Source organism: Trichechus manatus, unplaced genomic scaffold (genome assembly GCF_000243295.1).
Source record: "Trichechus manatus latirostris isolate Lorelei unplaced genomic scaffold, TriManLat1.0 scaffold00010, whole genome shotgun sequence".
In the NCBI taxonomy this organism is placed as follows: Eukaryota; Metazoa; Chordata; class Mammalia; order Sirenia; family Trichechidae; genus Trichechus; species Trichechus manatus.
Window position 1 is genome coordinate 26550945 of NW_004443946.1, and position 17546 is coordinate 26568490.

General features: G+C 48.6%; 1 protein-coding gene across 1 annotated transcript in view; it reads right to left on the minus strand.

Moving 5' to 3' along the window:
• The window catches only part of MIDEAS (mitotic deacetylase associated SANT domain protein), a 41670-nt gene that overhangs the window by 4792 nt on the left and 19332 nt on the right, over positions 1-17546 (minus strand). The window contains exons 2-9 of the mRNA XM_012560039.2: positions 14340-16037; positions 12961-13260; positions 5593-5938; positions 3326-3392; positions 2693-2835; positions 2469-2572; positions 1906-1981; positions 1153-1241 (exon numbers count right to left, since the gene is read on the minus strand). Of these exons, the coding sequence (XP_012415493.1) occupies positions 1153-1241; positions 1906-1981; positions 2469-2572; positions 2693-2835; positions 3326-3392; positions 5593-5938; positions 12961-13260; positions 14340-15782 (2568 nt within the window). The 5' untranslated portion in view covers positions 15783-16037. The remainder of the gene's footprint in view (positions 1-1152; positions 1242-1905; positions 1982-2468; positions 2573-2692; positions 2836-3325; positions 3393-5592; positions 5939-12960; positions 13261-14339; positions 16038-17546) is intronic.

Consider the following 17546-nt stretch of genomic DNA (forward strand, 5'->3'; position numbering starts at 1 on the left):
CAACGGCCTTCCAAGCTCTGAAATCCTATCCCTCCCATTTCACAAATCCATTAGGCCACTGGGTTTCGTTTTAGACTACTTTCCCACACACAGAGGCTGCTATCTCTAACACTCTCCCTCCCGCCAAGGCTCCTAGTCTGGCTAGACACTGCTGGACTGCCCTCAGTGCTGGGTCTTCCTGTCCAGAGAGCCCAAGAGGTCAGTGAGGGTTGTCTGTGTCTGAGGAGAAAATAGACATGTTTCGTCTTACAGGAATGGCCAAGCCACAAATTCATTAATTAGATCCTGGCTACATGTTTACTATCAGTTCTCTGTGATCATTTGTTTGACTGACTAACGGTCTGCAATTTTCCATAAAGTATTAGGGGCGCCTCAGTGAATTTCACAGGCATGTACTTCCTAGACATATTGCCCAATCAGGGAACAGAGTGTTACCGAAACACAGCAAACGGGCTCATAACAGGACCTTTGTAGGGGAATTAATTCATCAGCACTTGTCTCCTCCTGGGGACCTCCCTGACATAATCTACAATCCTAGGAGGAGAGAGCACATTATTGAAAGCCCTTTTCCCTCAGTGGTCCTCAACTCCTTCTCCACACAGGTAGAGGGCTGGAAAGATACAATTCCCTTGGATTGGAAAAGCAGTCTACGCTCCTAAAGAATATGGGGAGCAGTGAGAAATTCAGGAAAACTAGGCTTGGGCCTCCTCTATGTCATCAGCTGAGACATGGAAGGAAGTCCTGGGTCTGACAGAAAGTGGGCAGAGGTCCCCCAGGTCCATTACACAGACATTTGCTGGCTCTCAGTTTCGCTTACCCCAGGGTGACCTCCCTCCCTACATGTTAATTGTGGCCTTTGACATGTTCCAGCCCCTTGGGGAATGACTCACTGCAGCCTTACCACCTTCCTTCCTGGCCCTCCCTACCTATTTTAAGTTGGATGTCACTGGGTCTGATGCCCATTCAGGCCTCCCTCTAGATCTGAGACCGCAGAGAAAGGCCGCACTCCCTAAGATGGAAGGAGGGAGCTTAGAACCAATGCAGGGAAAGCCTCTTTTGAAAAGAGGGCTTAGTAAGTGACTGCAGGGCCCGCACTGGCAGAGGGAGCCCCAAAGTCCCCTTGCTTGTCCCTGAAACAGAGCCCCAGCTCACCAGCTTCTGCACCAGGAAGAAATCCTTCTTGTAGATGGCAATGCCCTTGTTGAACAGCTTCCTCTCAGCCATCTTCCACTGGTCAGAGCCTGAGGGGCAAAGAGGGATCCAAGGATGTGAGGTGGGCAGGACTGAGTACTCTGGGGGCAACGCTGACTAGCCATCAGAATTGTTAGATCGTCCATCCACAGCCTCTGCAGGCATCCAGAACTGGCCCCACGTCCTGCTTCTGCCACTTACTGGCCATGTCGCTTAGCCTCTGAGCCTCACACTCCTTGCTAGTGAAATGGGAACTAATAACAGAACCCACCTCACCAGTTGTGGTGAGGACTAAATGAGATAATTCATGTGAAGCCCTTGCCTGGCACAGACCAAATATCCCAGTCAAAGGGGACCAATAACAGCGGCTGCTATGATTACACAACTTGGTCTGTGTCCCTGTAAAAGTACAGTACGCAGAATGGGACACAGTGCTCCAGGGGCCGTCCTGGTTCCAGGTAACTGATGCTAATTTGAATGGAACTCCCTGGGCTCCTCAGGTCTCTCACCTGCCCACCCCCTTCTTCCTCTCCCTCCAGGGCACAGGAAGCCCCCTGACAGCTACCCCAGCTTTGGTGTTAGGTCCCACACTCTGGCTCTCTGTTTATCCATTCCCATCTCCTCACCCCCACCCAGGGCCATGAAACCAGGGTCCCATTGACACTGATGGCCCCCGAGGCTCCAGGCTCCATGCCCACCCCCAGCCAGGCCCACCTGTGTAGTGATAAGTTGCCAGCGTGTGGTTGTGGGGCCGCAGGGGCTTCTTTAGTAGCAGCTTATTCAGAGTTTCCTGCAGGGAAAGTGAGGGGAAGGTCAGGGACCCAGCAGGGGTCTCAGTGGTGGGCTGAGCATCTAGGCCTTGGGCAAAATTCAGAGGGCCTCTGAGTAGGGTGGAGACTTACTTTTGACTCCCTTAGCTGCTAAGGGGCTAGAGGCCTGACAGGATGGGGAGGTAACAAGGGGTGGGACTGCTCCAGACCAGGGTCTGGGGCTGCTTAAGAGGAAGCACCTGGCCTCCGAGTCAGGCAGCTATGGACAGAGAAGGCCCTTGATGAGCCTTGTCTCAGGGTGGGGGCCCACTGACCTGGAACTGGGGACTGGGGTGGACAGAACAATCCTGCAGGGCAAAGTCTGGACTGGAACTAGGGCTCCCTTGGGTGCAGCCCCTACAACATCCCCCTTGGTCAGACCCTCCGACCCCCCTTAAAACCAGCATGCCAGCGGAATCCATGCCAGCTGCCCTGAGGGTCCCCCCTGCACTGGGGGCACTGTCTCACCAGGATGTCTCCCCTGGATTCGTGCAGATAGTGCAGGGCCAGCTCCTGGTTGGTACCAGCTCCAGGGAGAATGCTGGAGCAGGCAGCTGTCAGCAGGTCTTCCACTGGATTCACAGGAGTCATTGGGAGAGAGGAGAGGAAATCACTTCAGGACTGGGCTGGGCCTGGCCTACTGTCTGCCAACCAGCCTGCCTTTGCTTGTGTGCCCCCAAGCCCCTCCTCACCTTGCCTCTGCTTCTCCCAGCTGCTCTCTAGGTCCTCCCACGGCTGCCACACCAAGTCAGCCTTGTGGAGGTCTGTAGCTGCCAAGCTGCGGTCCCTCAGCGAGGGGATTTCCGCTTGGAACCGGGAGCCCACGTTGATCCGCCTGCAGGAGTGCAGAGGGCAGGGAGTGAGGCCTCACCTTGTGGGAAGGAAGAACCTGACTTTCTCCTTGGGGAAGGGCAAAGGATGCAGGGGTAGCTGGCAGAGGCGGCAAGCACAGGCAAGGCCTCAGATTGGAAGTAAGGGAATCTGGCTTCTGCGGGACTGTGACGACAACCTGGCATGTGGTACCTGGTACCAGCAGAAAAGCAAGGTATAGAGGCTGCAAAGGGGAGAAACACCTCCAGAGTTACAGACTGAGAAAGAGTCTCTTGGACTATCCCTTCCAGTTCTCCTCAGAGGCAAATTCAAGTTGTTCCTTCCCTTTCCCTACAACTTCTACACAGAAGCAGGATAGGGACAGTAAAGCCCAGAGCAAACTGCAGAAGCCCAGCTCAGCCACCAGTAGGCCCCACAGAACCCTCCTCTTGCACCTGCATGCACTGGGCCCCACTGGGCCACCCTAACACCATGGCCAGGAGGGCTGCACTTACGGCTCGATGCTGACTGGGGTGGCCTCCCCCATCACAGAGAGGACGGGCGGGGTGACTTCAGCACTGTCTATGGGACAAAGAGTAGGTTTATAAATGGCATCCTCCTTCTTCAGCAAAGCACCCCCCACCCCCGACCCTAAGTTGCTGATGTATATGCAGAAGAGTCCCAGTGGTGATTCACAGAGGTTCATACTTAGAAATCAGGCACTCTGAGTCCTGCTCTACAGCCTGCTCAATGTGATGAGGCTGGCACTTTGCTAAATATTTGGGTGCCTCAGTTTTCTCATCTGCAAAAATGGACTATTAATATCTATCTTCTAGGGTTTGTGAGGATTGAATGAAACAATGCACAGAGCCTAGCACTCGATAAATATTAGCTATCACTGTTTCTAGTAGTATTATTAACACTACCAGTACTACTACTAAGAAGCCCTGGTGACGCAGTGGTTATAGCGATCGATTGCTAGCCGGACGATCAGTGGTTCGAAACCACCAGCAGCTCCGCAGGAAAAAGATGTGGTAGTCTGCTTCTGTAGAGATTTACAGCCTTGGAAATCCCACGGGGTGGCTACTGAGTCAGAATCAACTTGACAGCAGTGGGTTTAGTACCACTACTAAGGCCCTGTCCCTGCCCACAGCAGCTTCCACACTACAGGACTGACTCCAACATAAAACTATGGCTATTGTAGAAAAGAGGCTTAAACTTTGGGCACACTAGGAGGTGGTGAAGGTGATCATGTTTCATAATTATCTCCTCACTTCCTTTCTGGATTCTCTGCCTCTGTTTCTCCTGAACTAAACTTCTTAATGCTCCGCCTGATCAAGACACTCCCTTGCTCCAAAAATTTTTTTTTTTTGCTGACTCCCCTCTGCAACGTGGGATAAAACCTGAAATCTCCAGCGCAGCATTCAAGGCTCCCATGACCTGCACCCCCAGTTCTCCGTTCCATCTCTACCTCCCACCACCCCTTGCCTGGACTCTGCTTACCTTATAGCTCCTCATGCTCCCTGCAGGCCCACTTCCATGTCTTTGCATTTCCTTGGCCTAGCGTGCCCTCCCCATCTCCACCCACTAGGGTTCAAGCTCAGCTCTAGCCCCACCTCCCCTGGAATCCCTTCCTCACCACCCCAGGCAAGAGGCCTCTGAGGGCTTCAGCTTTAGTGTTTGCCTCGCTCACTAGCTGCCAATCACACACTGCCTGGATCCTCTGGTGTTCTGTCTCCCAGACTTTCATGCTGACTCCTAACAAGCCTGTACGCCTTTAGGACAGACCATGGGGTCCTATATATTCTTGGAGCCCTCACAGGACCTAGTTCAAAGCTTTACACACAAGTGCTCGATAAATACTAGTGGACAGACTGACCTCTTCTTTGCTGCCAGTCTGGTCTCTACAGTGACTTCTTCCTGCACAACCTGAGCTCAAGAGAAGCTTCTAGTGGAAGCGGGAGGGCCAGGAGAGCCAGAGGCCCACCAGCCCAGGGCGAATCATTTTTTGCCCACAGACACCAGGGGGCATCAGAGAGCTATGCCATGGGTGAGGTCAGGGTCATAGGTTAATCAGGTGATGGAATTGCCTCACTCATGTGCTACTTTTGATAGTGTTTACTCGCACTTAATCCTCTCTACTACCCTAAGAGATGGGATTATCCCATTTTTCAGAGGAAATGGATCCCTCTGTGGAATGTACATTTCTCAGCAGTACATCACCCAGGCCAGCCTTATCTTTCCAAAATGTCTGTTCTTGGCCAAAATGACTATTCAAGAAATCCAGAAGACTGGACCTGTCATATAATTTTAAAAATAAATGTGACTTGCCAGGCATTATGCTAAGTGCTTCATGCATGTTAATGTATCTGATCCTCATCACAACTCTGTGAAGTAGGCATTAGGTTGAACCATAGTAAAGTGGTATTCGCAGATCCAAAAATGGGTTAACACTGGCAATTTCCTATGGTTCAACCAAATACTAATATCCCATTCTAATAATAAAAAAATTGAGGCCCAGAAGAGTTTAAATGACTTGCACAAAGGGATGTAATAGTAAGTGCTAGAACTGGTATTTGAACCCAAGCAGTTGGCCTGACCCACCCTGTGTGCTTGAACCAGGACAACCCCGTTCTCCCTTCTAGAGAGAGCAGAGCTCCTTCTCCAGAACACAGTATTCCAGCCCAATCCCCAGGAGCCCCATCAACTAGGTCCTCTCCCTGCCCACATTCCTCCTTCCCCACATTCCCAACCCTCAAGGCCACCAAGGGGGGTTACTCACTAGACCGGAGCAGGGTACGATGGGCACTCTTTGGCGTGATGGGAGGAGGGGCTGGGATGCTGTTGGTTGAAATGATGGCATTGAAGTAGAGGCCAGAGCCTTCCCGCACGGGGCTGAGGATGGGGGGTGGTGTGTAGGGGGGCAACTCAAAGCTCCGCTCAGAGGGGTGGTCGGCTAGGCGGACAGGAGACCGCAGGTGGCTCTGGTACGGGGTGATGTTGGAGTAGACAGGTGGGGCGATGAAAGTTCCTGCCTTGGTGGGGATTATCAGGGGCTCCGGTCTTGGCCGCTGCTTTGGTTTCCTTACAGAAGGCTCGCCCTCTCCCTTGACATTCACATCCTCAGCCTGCAGGCGAAAGCAGAAAAAAGATGGCTCAGCCTCCTATGTCTCAGAAAAACTGAAGTCTTGACCACTGCTTGCTGGTTTCACGTTTGGAACTTGGTCTGCCCGTCACACCTACCAAGCTATGCCTGAATAAGGAAGCATGTGCAAAGGCCCTTCTTGTTGTCTCCTCTAGGGCAGGGGTAGAAGCCCTGGTGGCACATTGGTTAAAGCGCCTGGCTGCTAACGGAAAGGTCAGTGGTTCGAACCCACCAGCTGCTCTTCCTTAAAGATTACAGCCTTGGAAACCCTATGGGGCAGTTCTACTCCGTCTTATAGGGTCATTATGGATTGGAATTGACTCGACGGCAATGGTTTTTTTTGTTTTGTTTTGTTTTTGTTTTTTTAGGGCAGGGGCTGGCAAACGTTTTCTGTAAAGAGATAGTAAATATTTAGGCTTTGCTGGCCACATGTGGTCTCTGTAGCATGCTTTAAAAAAAAATACATAATTCTTTAAAAATGTAAAAACTATTCTTAGCACTATGGATTTGGCCCACAGGCCATAGTTCCCAATGCCTGCAGGAAGGTATGCTCTAGGGGCAGGAGAGTACAGCAGTTAAGGACCCAGGCTCTGAAGGTGGACTGCTTAGACTGAGATCCACCTCCTTCATTACCATTTTAATTACTTAACCTCTCTGTGCATCATCATTTTTAACCCGAGAATAAGTGCCTACCTAATGGGATGGTCCCTGGGTGGCACAAATGGTTTGCGCCTGACTACCAATCAAAGGGTTGGCAGTTCAAATCCACCCAGTGAGGCCACAGAGGAAAGGCCTGGCAATCTGCTTCTGTAAAGATCACAGCCAAGAAAACCCTATGGAGCTAAGTTCTACTCTATAACACACAAGGTTGCCATGAGTCGGAAATCGACTCGACAGCAACAGAGTTTGGTTTTTTTTTTTGTTTACCTAATGGAATAGTTTTAAGGACTAAATGGAAATCACTACGAAAAGAACCTGGTGTATAGTAATTATGCAACAAATACTGGCTGTTATCACTACTTAAATTCCAGGCTCTGCATTAGATGGAAGCCCCTCCTGTGTGCAAAGACCTGATCTGGGCATAGGACAACAAAATGAACAGATAGTTTCCATCTTTGAAGAACATTTGTTCTCATAGTATTAGTCCTACTATCAGAGGCTAGCCCACTCATGCTGTCAAAGGCTAGCTCTCCTGACTTACACTTCTCCTGTTGGTGTGCTTCACGGGCCTCCATACAGAATAGGAGGCACGGACATCGGGCGTAGAAGCCTTTCATTATTCTCAAAAGGGCAGTGAATAGAACCCTACAAGGTGAGCAGCATTCAGGTCATCTCTCTGGGTGCACAGTCTGCCATCAGGTGAAGTTGGCCACATTGGTTGAGTGGGCCTGGGCACAACAGACTCTCTTCCCACTCCCCAGGCTCCAACACCCACAGACCTTCCAGAGGACGGCTCCAACTCCCCATGAGGCCTTTGCCATGTCCACTACCCATCTGTATTTTCTCTTCCCTTCTACAGACTAGAAAGAAATGAAATTGTTCATTCTCAGCCCTTACAGGGATAATATGACTACACAGAAAAAATGCAGTGGATCCAAAGGCCCCTAAACTTGTTAAACAAGAAACCCAAGATAAACTCAGCTAGCTGTAATGATTTGTATTTTTATAATAAGGGAAATGGATATAAACTATTTTGAATATTTGATGATATTAAAAAATTACTGTTAATTTTTTGGGTGTAAAGACCCTCAGTGAGATGGACTGACAGTGGCTGCAACAATCGGCTCAAGCATAACAACGATTGTGAAGGTGGAGCAGGAGCGTGCAGTGTTTCATTCTCTTGTACACATGGTCGCTATGAGTCAGAACCAACTCAAAGGCACCTAACAATAACAATGGTATTGTGGTTATATATATTTTTTTAGAAAAGAGTCCTTATGTATGCAGTTCAGATACAAACTGAAGTGTTTATGTATTTATGGATGAAATACGCTGTTTGGGATTTCCTTCGAAACAATTCAGTGGCAGGGAGATGTAAAGGCAAAGATAAAACAAGATTGACTATTTTGAAATAACTGTTGAAACAGTATTTTGATAACTGTTGGCTATATTTTGGTAACTGTTGATAGGTAAATATTGGAGGGCTCACTTAGTATCCTCTCTACTTTTGTGCATGATTGAAAAGGTCTGTAATACAAAGAAAAATAAATAACAATAAAGAGAAAAACAAAAAGCCTCCCCAAGAAGCCTAGTGTAGTGAAAGCACTCATAGGCAGGGACTTGGGAGGTCCAAACTCCAGGGCTAGCTCTGCCATTACTAGGCTGTATGACCTTAGGCAGGTCTCTTGCCTTCTCTGGACCTGTTTCCTCATCTGTGAAATACAGGCATTCAGCTATATAGTTGCCAAGGCTCCTTCTTGCCTACTCTCAGGACAAGCTGACCAAGCCATCAACCCCCAGCCTCTAGCACAAACCTCTTTGGTTTCTCCAACCAGAGAACAAGACCCCAGGAAGCAGAAATTGTTCTGCTCATGATAAATCTTGGAGCTCCCTTCCTGTTAAGGAGGAAAGGTACACAGACCAAATCTCCAGCTGAGAATAACTAGAAAAGCCAGACTAAATATAAAAAACACATTTCTGAAGGTATCAGACAGCAAATAAGTTGGCAAAGAATTAAAGAGCCAAGATCCAGGAAAAGAACGAAATCCAAAGTGGTGAGCCTGGCATTTAGGGCCATGTTTTCCCCAGAGGCAGATGCCAATACTAGAAGAGGCAACTGAGAGGCTGAAAAACTGAGCAGAGATTTTTAACAAATTCAAGGAATTAGGAGAATAAAAATTGGAGCTAAGGGCTTGCCAAGGAAGGCTTACTAGGCTTTGGATTGAGACTCCAAAGGACTATAAAACCAAAAACCAAACCTGCTGCTGTTGAGTCGATTCCCACTTACAGCGACCCTACAGGACAGAGCAGAACTGCCCTACAGGGTTTCCAAGGCTGAAATCTTTACTGAAGTAGACTGCCACATCTTTCTCCCATCAAGTGGCTGGTGGGTTCAAACCACCAACCTTCTGGTTAGCAGCCAAGCACTTTAACCACTGCACCACCAGGGCTCCTTCAAAGGACTATACCCTCAGATTAAGGTGAATCAGAAATGGCCTAGGCCTTACATGGAATGAAGCCCAGCTTCAAATCATCTTAATCTGATTAGATTGAAGTGATTCAGACTGCTAGTGCCCTTTGCTACCTGTCAGAAGCAAAAATAAATCCTCTCTGGAAGTGGAAAACATCATCCAGGGTCTTTAATTTTATGGTATTCAATAAAAAATAACCAGGTACACTAGAAGGCAAGATGTGATTTAAAAACAATAGACTCATGGGGGATGCCATTAATGGCATTATCACAGGTAAACTTTAAGAAAATTATGCTTAAAATTTTCAATAAAATAAATGGTAAGGTTGAGGGTTCCATCAAAGAACTAGAAACTCTAAAAATGAACCAAATGGAAATTCTGCAACTGAAAAATATAACTACCAGATAGTAGACAAGAATTACCTTAGGTGAAGGGAAGGACAACACACAATACAGGGGAAATCCGCACAACTGGACTAAACCAAAAGCTAAGATGTTTCCTGAACACAATCAAACACTTTGAGGGACAGTGTAGCTGGGGCAGGGGTCTGGGGACCATGGTTTCAGGGGACATCTAGGTGAATTGGCATAACAAAGTTTATTAAGAAAATGTTCTGCATCCCACTTTGGTGAGTGGCATCTAAGATCTTAAAAGCTAGCGAGCGGCCATCTAAGATGCATCAATTGGTCCCAACCCACTTGGAGCAAAGGAGAATGAACACCAAAGATACAAGGAACATATTAGCACAAGAGACAAAAGGGGCCACATAAACCAGAGACTCCATCAGCCTGAGACCAGAAGAACTAGATGGTACCCGGCTACCACCAATGACCACCCTGACAGGGAACACAACAGAGAGTCCCTGACGGAGCAAGAGAAAAGTAGGGTGCAGAACTCTAATTCTAGTAAAAAGACCGGACTTGATGGTCTGATTGAGACTGGAGGAACTCCAGAAGATACAGCCCCTGGACTCTCCGCTAACTCAGAACTAAAACCATTCCCAAAGTCAACTCTTCTGACAAAGATTAGACTGGACTATGAGACATAAAATGATACTGGTGAGGAGTGTGCTTCTTAGTTCAAGTAGATACACGAGACTAATCGGGTGGCTCCTGTCCGCAGGCGAGAGGAGAGGGCAGAAAGGGATAGGAGTTGGTTGAATGGACACAGGAAATCTGGGGTGGAAAGGAGGAGTGTGCAGTCACATTATAGGGATAGCAACTCGGGTCACATAACAATGTGTGTATAAATTTGTGGATGAGAAACTGATTTGAGCTGTAAACTTTCACCTAAAGCACAAAAAAAAAGAAAAATATAATTGAACTCAATGAGTAGATTCAACAGGAGATTAGACAGAGCTAGACACAGAATTAGTGAACTAGATACATCAGACCAGAAAAAAAAAGAATGAAAAATACAGAAAATCATATGACAGACATAAAACAGAAGATAGGGTCAAAAATTCTAACAAATGTGTAACTGGAGTCCCAGAAGGAAGGAAGAGAGAAAACGGAGCAGAAGTATTCAGGAAGCACTACAAATTCCAAATAAGATAATACAAAGAAAACTGTATTTAAGTATAACAGTAAAACTGCTGAAAACCAAAGACAAAGAAAAATCTTAAAAGTTGCAAGATAAAAAGACACTTTATATTCAAAGAACAGCGATAATGGTTCAGTGGTTTCTCAACACTGTAAGAACAATGGAAACCTGAAGATAGTGGAATGATAGAAATTGCTAAAATAACTGCCAACCTAGAAATCTCTACCCAGCAAAATCATCCTTCAAAAATGAAGGTAAAATAAAAACATTTTCAGACAAAGACTAATAATATTCATCACTAGCTGACTCATACTAAAGGAAATACTAAAGGATGTTCTTCAAGTAGCATACAAATGATCCAAGATAGAAACTTACAGATATAAGAAGAAAAGCAACCAAAAGTATATCTGCATAAATCTAAAATGAATATCAACTGAACAAAACAACATTATAATGTCTTGTGGATGTTAAAATATATAGAGAATGAAAAAGCATGTCAATAATTCTGTAAGTTGGGCAGATAGGTGGGAGATGGAGTTAAAGTGTTTTAAGAAACTTGTACTCTCTAGGAAACGGTAAAATTATTAGACTTCAATAAGCCAAGGATGCATGTTTTGAGCTCTAGCAGCTTTTTTCAACCAATTAAGCCCTAATGTCATAAGGCATTCATTGTACATAATGAGTTTCATTTCTCTTCTATACATCTACAATGGTACTATCTATCCTTTAGTACTAAATCTCCTTTGGAGAATTGAGAAAATAGTCACTCAAATCACTTCCTGTAGGGCTTAGTTCTCTCACAGAAGGCAGGGTAAGAAAGGCTGGTAAGGTAATCACAAAAAGTGTTACAAATGAGTGTAAAACTAACAAGTTATTAGAAGGAGGAAATGGATTAACAAACCCAAATTAATCCAAAGGAAACAAAAAGAAGGAAAAAAGAACACAGTAAAGGCAGAATGCGGTAACAGTAGATTGCAGATTTAAACCCAAGTATATCAGTAACTAGGTGCCCTGGTGGTGCAGTAGTTAAGTGCTTGGCTGCTAACCAAAAGGTCAGTGGTTTGAACCCACCAGTCACTCCACAGGAGAAAGATGTGGCAGTATGCTTCTGTGAAGACTTATAGCCTTAGGGCAGTTCTACTCTGTCCTACAGGGTTGCTATCAGTCAGAATCCACTTGACAGCAATGCGTTTTGGTATATCAACAATTAAAGTGTGCTGGTTGCACAGCGGTTAAGTGTTCGGCTGCTAACCAAAAGGTTGGCAGTTCGAATCCAACAGCCGCTCCTTGGAAAAGCTATGGAGCAGTTCTACTCTGTCCTATAGGGACTATAAGTCAGAATCAACTCAACGGCAAAAAGTTTGGTTTGATTTTGGTTGGTGGCACAATGGTTAAGTGCTTCGCTGCTAATTGAAAGGTTGGCAGTTCGAACCCACCAGATGCTCTGCGGGAAGAAGATGTGGCAGTCTGTTTCCATAAAGATTTACAGCCTTGGAAACTCTATGGGGCAGTACTCCTCTGTCCTATAAGGTCATTATGAGTCAGAATTGACAGCAATGATATATCAGTAATTACCCTCAATGTAAACAGTATCAATGCTCTAATTAGAAGACAATGATTGTTAGACTGGATAATAACAAACCTCAACTATACGGCACTTGAAAATTACACTTTAAATAGAAGGATACAGACAGGCTGAAGTAAAAGGATGGAAAAAGATACACTGCAAACACTACCAAAAAGAAAGCTGGTGTAGTTATATTAATCAGAAAAATAAGACTTTAAAAAGGTAAAAAAGATTTACTAAAGCTAAAAAGAAACATTTCATAATGATAATGTCTAATCCAATTCTAAATGAATATGCACCTAATAACGTTGCTTCAAAATATATACAACAAATATTGCAGAACTAGAGGAAATAGACAAAACCTCAATCTCAGTGGGAGATTTCAACATACATCTCTCAATACTGTCAGAACAAACATCCATCTCTACTAGTGCCTAGCACAGAGCCTGACCTATGATAGGGGCCCAATCAAAATTTGCTGACCTGAAATGAAAGAGATCCACACATCCTAGATTTCCCTGGACAGTCCCAATTTCAAGTATAAAACTATTTAATTGCTCTCCCATAAATACATTTGTCCTTAAGTTTGATTTGAAAACGTAAACAAGTATCCCCACAGGTTCCTTGAACCTCTCCTACACTGCCAGATTCTCCTTTTTACCGTGGGATCCTAGGCCCCCAAGAGCATGCAGATACTGGAGGTGGATCCTAGGCCCCCAAGAGCATGCAGATACTGGAGGTGTCTGGATGGGGAGCCTCTCCTACCTGAGCTGAGGCATCAGTCCCGGGGATGCGGGTGGAACGCCTGCGGGTGACAATGACTGACGGCTTGTGTTCAGTGGGGTTCTGCTCAAGACCCTTCCCATCCTCCTCAACACCTCCAGCCTGGGCCACCTCAGTTGGGTCCACAGTCCGCACAGGCACAGACACTGGGATGATGAGGGGTACCATCCCGCTGTCATCTCGTGCTCGCTTGGCTGTTAAAGCAGGCTCGGAAAACTCTACCCCACACTTGGTATTTGAGGTCAACACACTTTTCCTCTTGTCCTCAGAGCTACTGGCATCCTGGAGAAGAGTGCAGAGAATGGAGGTAAGTTGTAGAAGGTTAAGTCCTCATTTGCTGGTCCAGGACCCATACCCCCATTTAATCCAGGGACTCAGATACCCATGATGGCTCCCAATGGTCTTTGACACCACTTCCCTTCTGCCAAGTCCTCAGACCCTGGCCTAGAGCAGGGGTGTCCATATGGCCATCTCAGACCACAAGTGGCTTTCAGTTGTGCTTTGTTTGGCCTGCATGGTGGCTAGCACACAAAATAGTATCCAAAAACACATCTCTGCTGCAGAAAGTAAACAGGAGGAACCTGTTGCAAGGTGAAGGGTTGTCTTTATATTTACTGCCCACATAGACAACTGGCTAGAGTGAAGTCTGGCTGCCCCTAAGGACAGGGCAAACTCTGCAGCCTCCTACATATCAGCTTGACCCTACAGGCATCGAGGGTTGAGACGTCTGGTGAAGGAAGACACAGATCCACTAGGCTTCCATCCCAGCCATGTGATCTTGGGAAATCCCACTTGGACCTGTTTCTTTAGCTATAAAATGGGGATAAACGACAGCACTCCTCTTATAGCGTTTGATGATGATTATTTATGATCTTTTCTTTTTTAATCCTCCCCATTGTTTTCTTTTTGTTTTTAAAAAAATCAATTTGATTACAGTATAGTTTACATACAATAAAATGCATCATTTTTTTTTTTTTTTTAATTTTTATCAGTTTTATGCAATCGCCTGTGTAACCACCACCACATTCTTGTCTTTTAGCATACTAGATCCAGAAATGGTTTCTTCTCCTCCTACTCCCATTCCTTCATATGAAGAGGCCAACCCACAGTGGTATATTGTACTTTCTGGCCTGCAGCCTTTGTGTGTATCAACCTCAGCTTCCCTTGAGGTACAAACGCTCTAAGGTAGGGGTCCTTTGCATGCAGGGAGTTCAAAAGTCCCTGAAATGTATGGGCTCATTTTCTTCACTGAACTGAAAAAACTATCCTGTGGGTCTAGAGTCACTTCCCCTCTTCCTACCCCCAGATACTGCTTACCCTACTCCCTGCCAGGCCCAGCCTCCACGCCACACCACTCTCACCTTTGCATTCTGCATCGAGGCCAGCTCCACTGCCTTCTGGGCCAGGGTCAGCAAGTTGGCTTCCTGGGACGCCCGGCGCCTCCGTCGCGTGCTCTGGATCACCCCGCCCCGTAGCACCTGCCCGCAGTCCCCTGGGCCCATTGCCCGCATGCCCTCCTCAGTGCCCATGGCAGAAGCCTCCCGCTCCCGTCCATTGGGTGCCAGTCTCTCCCCATCGGGCAGCAGGTGTGACTCCCTCAGCTCCAGTGGGAACCCCAGGGCTTCAGGATGGGGCTGCCCCAGGGGGCCAGGTGGCAGCTGTTGTGGGGGCCAGTGATGTAGGAACAGGTTGCTGGTGGGCTCCTGCCCAGGTTGGGTGCCAGCCCCATCCAGGGAGGTGGGAGGCAGAACCCCCTCCTTAGAGAGGCGGCGGGAACGGCGGGGGAAGGCAATCTGGGCCTGAGGTAGCACAGACTGCGGGGCTGACTCCTGCAGGAGGGCCTTGCGCAGTTCTGGGTTCAAATCGGTGTTAGGGGGGAAGGGGTAGGAGGCCATGCTGTGGTGAGCTAGGTGAGACTGCCCCAGGGGCCCGGCTGGCTGCAGGCCAAAGTCCTGGGGAGGCTGGGAGGGTGGCTGCTGCATGGGGTAGAAGTTTTCGAAGAGCTGCATCTGGGGCAGGGCTGCCTGCTGCTGCTTCTGTGGGGGATAGGCTGTGACGGGGTTGGGGGGTGGTGGGCCCTGCTGGAAGACCTGCCGGTTCACCTGGTGGCCAAACGCCAGCTGGAAGGGTTGCAGGGGCAGTGTCTGGTTTGGGGGCTTCTTGGCTGCATGGAAGGAGTTGAGAGGGGCCTGTGGCCGCCCTACCTCCAGCTGCACCTTCTGTGGCATCACTGGCCGCACTGCATTCCCGTAGCGGTCCAGCTGTGGGCCTCCCCCTTTCTCACGCTTCAGTGCCTCAGAGTGGTTATAGTAGGTGGAGACCCCCACACCAGGATGAGGGCTCCCCTTGGGTCCACTGTAGAGAGGCAGGCTGTGGCGGTTCCACGTTGAGTGGGGCGGGGGCTGGCCGGGCTGCTGTTGCCAGTTGCTGTCACTGACACCCCCACCCCCTCCATGCTCTGGGCCCCGCCCTGGGGCCATCACAGAGTTGGGCCACTTGACTGAGCCCGGCTGCTGGGACAACATGGCTGCTGTGGTCCGCTCAGGCCCATACACCACAGAGTTCAGCAAGGCCAGGTTGTTGGGAGGGGGCAGTTCCACAGGCTGAGACGTGGGAATGCCTCCTGACGGACCCTCGTGCCCAAAGTACGGCTCCTCCTTCACCCTGGTGGACTGTGGAGGGGCCGGGGGCTGCTGTGGGGCCTGCAGGGATGGGGGCTGCTCCTTGGGAGTTGACTCCTGGTCCCCAAAGAAGAGGCAACGCTTCCGCTTGTTCTGAGCCTTGGGCTGGGCCTGGAGGTTCATGGTGTGGCCAGCTGGGCCCTGGAAGTGAGACCTGCTTTACCAGTTGCCCATTCCCTGGGGAAAGGTCCTGCTGGAAGCCCGGTCCTAGTCCTGGAGCCAGTGGGGGCAGGGCAGGGCAGGGCAAAGGAAGATGCTGTATGATACAGTCAGGCACGAGGAAGAAGAACTGCTGACTCTTCCTTCCTCTTCGCAGAGAGGCTCTGGGGCTCGTCTACTCTTCCCAGCTCATGATGCTCCTCCACAGGGTCCTGGAGCCTGCAGAGAAAAGAGCAGCGACACCGTCAGCCACAGCCTCCCAGGGTGCCCTGGATGTCAGCACAGGCTGAGGAAGGGGCCTCCAAAGCCCTATGGTTCCACCATTTCGAGGCCCAGGGACAACCCAAGGTCACAGAGCAGCATCGGTGAGGCAGGAGCCAGGACCCTTGGGGGACGGCCAGGATGGCAGCAGCATCCCTCAAGGTGCTCTGTGACCCTCCTCCTCTCCCACCACCTCACCTGCCTGGTTAGGCTACAGAAATGCTGCGTTTGACTGTCATTTGTACACAAAGCTACCTGCCAAGGGACAAGTGGGAGTGAGATGCAGCCTGAGCCCCATCAGCCAAGCTGGGAGAAAGGGCAACAAAGCCACGGGCTCCCTTCTCCTCTTAACCCAGGCCCCAGCCCACTGAGCAGCGAGGCCTGGTCCTCCTTTGCCATCTATCCATGCAGTAACCCCTCCACTCGACCCAGAAGGATCTTTGTCTAGCCACATCTCCTTTGACACTCCGTGTACCCCTCAGACACAGGAAGTGGAAAGTGATCATTCCCAACATGGCCACCCTTCTGCGCACCCCAGGGCCGGGAGCCCCACCAGGCCCTCACAGAGTCTAGCCTCGGGCTAAGCCAAGCAGTCCTCTGCGCTGAGGCTTGTAGGTGAGGTTCCAGGAGGGCGTGTGCAGTTCCAGTTCCACCCCTGGGAGGGGCTGCTGGGTAGGGCCAGAGCCTCCCCAAAACTAGCACAGAACCTGTTCTGCAGCCCTGGCTAGAGGCAGGATCCAGCCCCTTAGCAGGTCAGCACCCTCCCTGCAGCACCCCCCACCCCCCACCAAAGAGACCCTGGCGTCCTGAGCAACGGAGTATTGTTGTCAGGTGTCGTTGAGTGAGTTCCAACTCAAAGCAATCCTGTGTACAAAAGAACAAAACACTGCCCAGTGCTGGGCCATCCTCACAACCACTGCTATGTTTAAGCCCATCGTTGCAGCCACTGTGTCATTTCATCTCGTTGAAGGTCTTCCTCTTTTTCGGTGACCCTCTACTCTACCAAGCATGATGTACTTCTCCAGGGACTGGTCCCCCCTGATGACATAACCAAAGAATGTTAGATGAAGTCTCGCCATCCTCCCTTCCAAGAAGCATTCTGGCTGTACTTCTTCCAAGACAGACTTGTTCGTTCTTCTGGCAGTCCAGGATATCGTCAATATTCTTCACCAACACCATAATTCAAAGGCATCAATTCTTCTTCGGACTTCCTTATTCATTGTCCAGCTTTCACATGCTTATGAGGCAACTGAAAATACAATGGCTTGGGTGAAGAATACCTTAGTCTTCAAGGTGACATCTTTGCTTTTCAACACTTTAAAGAGGTCTTTTGCAGCAGATTTGCCCAATGCAATACGTCAATTGATTTCATGAGTGCTGCTTACATGGGCATTGATTGTGGATCCAAGTAAAATGAAATCCTTGACAACTTCAATGTCTTCTCCATTTATCATGATGTTGCTTATT